Source organism: Lepidochelys kempii, chromosome 3 (genome assembly GCF_965140285.1).
Source record: "Lepidochelys kempii isolate rLepKem1 chromosome 3, rLepKem1.hap1, whole genome shotgun sequence".
In the NCBI taxonomy this organism is placed as follows: Eukaryota; Metazoa; Chordata; order Testudines; family Cheloniidae; genus Lepidochelys; species Lepidochelys kempii.
The window spans coordinates 74,050,680-74,057,320 of NC_136382.1; the positions used below are offsets into that span (position 1 = coordinate 74,050,680).

At 36.6% G+C, this 6,641-nt stretch overlaps 1 protein-coding gene across 1 annotated transcript; it reads left to right on the forward strand.

The window, feature by feature from the left end:
* The first annotated feature begins 437 nt into the window (after positions 1-437).
* On the forward strand, positions 438-1,684 carry FUT9 (fucosyltransferase 9). Its single transcript, XM_078851936.1, has one exon. The coding sequence runs from the start codon at positions 438-440 to the stop codon at positions 1,515-1,517; it is 1,080 nt and encodes a 359-aa protein (XP_078708062.1). The 3' UTR covers positions 1,518-1,684.
* The last annotated feature ends 4,957 nt before the right edge of the window (positions 1,685-6,641 follow it).

A 6,641-nucleotide genomic window follows, 5' to 3' on the forward strand; every position in this document is an offset into this window, starting at 1 on the left:
TACCCAGAAAGGAGTGTAGTAAATTAATTATTCTTCACCCAGGAACAGGAGGGGAGTCCAGGAACTAACTGTGTCTGACTGTCTGCTTTCTCCTGGACTGAGCCTACAGTCTCAGCCTACACTCTCTATATTGAACCAAGTTAAAAGGCATACAGTTGGCAGAGCAAATTATACTGATGTAGTCACATGCATCTAAACCCCTAAACACTCCTTCAGTTTATTTAAATTAGCTTACAAAATGCAAAGGTGGTGTGCCACTGTTTGTCGTGTGTGTGTGGGTATTTCCTTTTTACTGAAAATTCTTTGGAAGTTCATGGGTAAATCCACACAGTTTTATGGCTTTTATATTGAAAATGCTATTAATTTTGATGTGTGATTGCTTTAATAGAACACTTGTACACAATTAACACCTCTTGTTTTTATTTTCAGAACAAATTATGACATCAACATCCAAAGGCATTTTTCGGCCATTTTTAATTATTTTCATTGTGCTGGGTTGTTTCATGGCATTTTTACTTATTTACATCAAACCAACAAACAGCTGGATCTCTGGTCCCATAGAATCAGCCAGCTCAGTTCTGAAAATGAAGAGCTTCTTTTCTACCAAAAGCAATTATTTTAATGAAACAACAATACTGATCTGGGTTTGGCCATTTGGACAGACATTTGATCTTGCATCTTGTCAAACAATGTTCAACATCCAGGGGTGCCATCTAACTATTGACCGCTCACTATATAACCGATCTCATGCCGTCCTTATTCACCACAGAGACATCAGCTGGGATCTCACTAATTTACCTCAGCAAGCTAGGCCGCCATTCCAGAAATGGATTTGGATGAACTTGGAGTCTCCAACTCACACTCCACAAAAGAGTGGCATTGAACACCTGTTCAACCTGACCCTGACTTATCGGCGTGATTCAGATATTCAAGTGCCTTATGGCTTCATGAAGGTTAGCACAAGCCCATTTGCATTTGAAGTGCCAAGCAAAGAGAAGTTGGTATGTTGGGTTGTAAGTAACTGGAACCCCGAGCATGCTCGAGTCAAGTATTATAATGAGCTAAGCAAATATACTGAAATCCATACCTATGGGCAAGCATTTGGAGACTATGTGAATGATAAAAACTTGATTCCAACTATCTCCACTTGTAAATTTTACCTGTCCTTTGAAAACTCAATCCACAAAGATTACATTACTGAAAAACTTTACAATGCTTTTCTGGCTGGATCTGTACCAGTTGTATTGGGCCCATCCAGAGAAAACTATGAGAATTATATTCCAGCAGATTCTTTCATTCATGTGGAAGATTTCCTCTCCCCAAGAGAGCTAGCAGAATATCTTCTAATGCTTGACAAAAATAATAAGCTGTATCTTAGCTACTTTAATTGGAGGAAAGACTTCTCAGTGCATCTTCCTCGGTTCTGGGAATCACATGCATGCCTTGCTTGTGACCATGTAAAGAGACATCAGGAGTACAAGTCCATTGGGAATTTAGAAAAATGGTTTTGGAATTGAACTTTTTACCTTTTTGTGCATTTTTTCAAAGAAACTGACATAATCTGTAGCCTAAGTGGAGGTGGGAAGGAAAAAAAAAATCTGTGTTTTATGTCAGTTTTTATCAGCTGTCCCCTCTTGGGGTATCTTATTTATGTTTGTCAGAGTTTTTAAAAGCTCAGCATCAGCAGTCATCAATACTCAGTTTTAAATTATACTGTATATAGCTAATTATGTGCACTGAAGAATAATTTATTGTTTACTTTAGTTTTTATTCAAGGGTTTTTTCACGTTTTCAGTCGATTATCTGTCCCAGTCTTACACAAGATGTAGTGATTTTTAACATTGTGTTTTTTACTTTAGATGAGCTATTTAACATGTGTGGAAAATGAAGACATCTTAAGATATCATAGAGAATTTTAATGAAATTGGTTTAGTTTGAAATGGTTTACTTTGAAATTTGTGTAACATTTCAAAAGACAATAATGTTTGTCATGGTTTAATTTCTGCTCTCTTAAATTCTAAGAACACTCTAGAATTGAATACACTGCATTACTTTAAGTGGTTCCTGTTTATAGGGTATATGGATTCAGAAAAAATGTATTATAAATAAGCTTTAAAAAGTTATCACAATATAAGAGAGCCTTTGGGCTTTAAACAGGAAAAAGGTATTCCCCTTGCAGTTAGTTCCATTACGATACCTTGGAAATATATGGATTTGCTCTCATCTCCATAAGATAGAGTACTGAGGAATTGAGAAAATTAAGCTCCCAAGTTAGTGTTTGAAGCCCCAATTTGGTAAAGCATTTAAGCACATGCTTAAACTTAAGCATGTGCTTTTTTGAATCAGGGTCACAGGTTATGTTACTTTAAATACAGTTGAATAAATTGCAATATACTCATTTGATCACACTCATCTTTATAACTAGATGCTCAGCTCTTTTTCTTCTTTTTTAACACTTCTCTATTCGGGGTCAGCGATGTTTATAGCCTTCTTCCAAAACTCATGGTTGTACGCCAAGCTATCATGCAGATTGGTCACTCTGAGCTCTGCTGATATCCGGTCTGTGTACCAAATCTTTGGTTGTCTTCCATCCACAATCACTGCAAGAGACATCCTACTGATACAGCTGTACAGGCTCCACTGGATATGCCTATTATTCAAAAAAAAATTGGAAGATTTTGCAATTTTTATATATTCTGATTATTTGCAAATTATTCACCCAACTCTATAAAAGTCTGTTCCAACTTTAATTGAACTTTAATCACAGCTGGATAGCATCCTGAAGTGGGTGAATAATGTGAAGAAATATTGATTGAATATTTTATTAGAAAAAAATTGTGAAACTAATTACATACATTAGATTATTATTCAACCTGCTCTAGTTCGAACAAAGGCTCAGTTTGTTTTTAGGGGTTTTTCTTGCTGTTTTGAAAGTACGTAATATGAAAGGTATTTTTAAAAAGTACCCATCAGAACAATGGATATTATCAAGATTTCAATATAAATATGTTCATAGTATTATGTGTGCTATCATAGCAAATTCTGAAATGCAGTTTTGTCATTATTGTTTTTAATATGTCTATTAATATGTGCATTATTTGGATTCATTATCCAGTAACCTCGGCAACTAGGATTAAAACTCCCAATACTATAGATAATCATAGATCTGGTGGTTTAATAATGTAGATGTATTTTGTACTAAGATAGAGCCACTGTACATAGTTCTTGATGGCAACATGTACTTATCACCCACAGCTCCCACTGACTTGTAGACAGCTCTTAGACTCAAGCCCCTTTATTTTGGTATGATCTCAGTCAGGTTTGACTATGTACATCTGAATATACTAACTGTATAAGATATACTGTAGTATAAGAACCTGAAAAGAAATAATTATTGAAGGAGAACTTTAAGGGAACATACTCAAGGCCCAGATTCTGAACTGGTGTAGATCAGCACAGTTCCATTGACAGCTACTGGTTATGGATCTGGTCCAAACTTAACATCCTTAAATGAAAGTAAATCAGAGGCAGAAAGTTTGGACTATGCCTAAACAGAATGGCAGCATCCCTCTAGATTTAGTTTAATCTAAAAAGTAGTCAGCAGCTGAAATAAAGCATGAAGAAAGAACCCAAAAATTTAGAAAAAGGAAGAAAATATAAAAACTTACATCAGGAAAAAGTACAGCTTGAATAATATTTAAGGCCCTGATCCAGCAAAGCACTTAAGGGCGTACTTAATTTTAAGCATGGGTGTAAGTGCTTTGCTGGAGTGGGGCCTATGTCAGCAGTTGATTTTTATGGTAAACATTGGGTGAATGATATGTTAATTTCTGTGTTACCTCCTTGTAATCGAAGATGGAACACAAATGCTCAATGGTGTAAAAGAACTGTAAACTTAAGAACATAACATGGAACACTGAATGAAAAGGTTATAGAACTATGAACTAGACTTGATCTTTTACCTAAGAGTTCAAAAGTTGCTTTCATGATTCAAATATTTAATTATGCCCATTTATTGCTAAGTCTTAAAAGGTTTACTTATAGCATACTGTGAATCTCCTAAATTCACCAGTACTGCAGTATGAAATATAAAGGGACAGCTCATGTTGTGCATTAATCTGATAGAATGAAATCCAGTCCTCAAAGAAAGTTACTATCTAAAAAGAGAACTCACCCACGTGTAAAATATATGGGTGGTATTTCTATAGTGTACAAATTACTATTACAAGGTAAAAACCAGGACACTTTTTCATCTTTTTTTTTTCTTCAGGAGGCAAGTAAATTCACAGCATTTTAATGTGCCACACCGTTTTGAAATAATCTGTGACCAGATCCAGCTGATTCTGAAATTTGAGAGTCTTTGTATTGACTGGTTCAATGCCTTGGTGAACTGTACATAGTCTTTTATTTCTTTTCAGCTAATTGAAGTTGTCTTACATGTTAAAAGCCCTTATATCAAGTCAAAACTAGTCCTCTGGCTTCAGGACTCAGCTGATGTACTTGTCATATTAACAGCAAGAAGCCATAATGATGAGACAAGAAGGTGTATGTTTTGTTGCTACAGAAACCATAGGATACCAATCTAGCAAGGCACATAAGAACATGCTTAACTTTAAGCCCATGAGTAGTGCCATCAGTCAGAGTTGGATCAGGCTCAGTGGGACTATTCTAGTGCTTAAAGTAATGAATATGTTGAAGTGCTTTGCTGGATCAGGGCCTAAGTTTGTATCTTTTGTGTATTTTCACACAATCCTTCACGTTCAGATTAGGTCTCTCACGCTGTCTTGAGTGTTAGTGAGAAAATCAGAGAGAAACCTAACAAAGAGCTAAATGAGCCAAAAAATATACACAAGTCTTTAAAAAGTGAAGCTATCCTAATACATTGCCAGCTCTGCTGAAAGGTGAGGCTGGGACATAGATAAGCCAGGCACTCCATAAATAACCCAACAAGGACAATACAGCCCCTCCTTTAAATCATGAGGAAATAAGTCACCACTTAACTCCAAGGAGATGGCTTCAGGCAAGGGGCTTGAGGTCTTTTGAGCAAACAGGAGGGAGGGTTTCAGGCTAGGCCACACCAGCCCAAGTCTCCTCTGTAGTTTGACAAATACTTGAGAGCTTAATATTTTTACAGAACTCTTGTGCTCGGTGAGTCTGACCTGATCAGTATGCTCTAAAATTGGCTTAAGGTTTCTATTACACTGCAGACTGTAAACTCTTTGGGGCAGGGACTGTCTATATCTGTGTATTGTACACTGCTGTGTACGTGATTGCCTTTTAACAAATAGTTGGTCGGATTTCACAATTACAACCATAGAGCTTGTTAACATTCCTTTCTGATTACCTAATATCTTGCCATTTTACCTCAGGCAAAGTACCCACTGATGTTAATGAGTATTCCGCTGACAAAGATCTCAGAATCAGGCACAATTACTTTTTTGTTTGCTGGCAGTAGTATTCTTGCTATGTCCATTAAATATAATTGCACATATAGGTGTACACAGTTTGGTTTTATTGTTTTAAATAAGATCTTGCCACAATGCATGTGGTGGCTCTGAGCCTTGATCACCACGGGTGCTGCATTAATTTGTTTAGTTCTTTCCCTTTGTGTTCATTCTTGGAGGGGAAACATGAAGAAAATTGATGAATTGGTCTCTTTTCTATTTCTTCTGAATGTACACTGTCAAGAATTCTCATGTGGAGGAGATTTCTTTTGGTCACTTATTTTTCAAGGGACTGGCTAACCAGGTTATTTTAAAAAAGCAAATGTTTTTTTTTCTCTTATTGAATTACTCCTGTCAGAAACACTCCATCCTTTGTGGAGATTTATAGAATTCTCTGCCTGCTAAGTCACCATACCAAAGGGCTAGAGTTAGTCTGGCAGGACATGGTAGGATGTGTGGCCATACACCAAAAATATTTAATAATGTATGTTTTCTTTTAATTAACAATAACAACAAATTTGCTTTACCCTTTTCTGGATCTTTTTCTTTTTCTTTCCTTTTTTCCTTGTTGCTGAGTTTTCTTTCTTCCACAAAAGATGAAAATCCAGCTTCAAATCAGGTTTACCACTTTGTAAAAACCGGTCAACAAATTAAAATAAGCTAAGGAGCACACTTGTGCTGCTAGTACATCTGTTATAACCATTGTCATATTCAATCCCACTGGCGCTGCTTGACATGTCAGCTTTAATAGAAGAGTCTAACGGTTCAATCATAGTGTGATCAAAGTTATCGAGAATTCTTTCATCGACTTCTAAGAGGTTTGGATTAGAAATATTTCTTCCTAATATCATGCCTGGTGACAGCCAATTCCATTCGGATGGAAAAATGCAGATGCAGCAGGTGTAATTGTTGGTGCCTCTCCTTTCAGACAATGACAGCTTTTTTGGGATGGTGGATCTTGACTTTTGGAAGTGAAAGTTTTTTTCTTTAGATGCAAACTTGATTACTCTAAAGAATTGCTTCCAAGAAATCAGTCAATTGATGCTATAATTAGTGCTTTCCACAGAACAGTGCTGTTCTCAGGAAAAAATTCCCTAATGGCAGACAGAGATGTCCCTAGGACCCCTGGGCAGCATGGGGCCGGCAGCCCGGAGCCCCTGGACTTCCAAGAGCTAAGCAGATCAAAGCAAGCATATC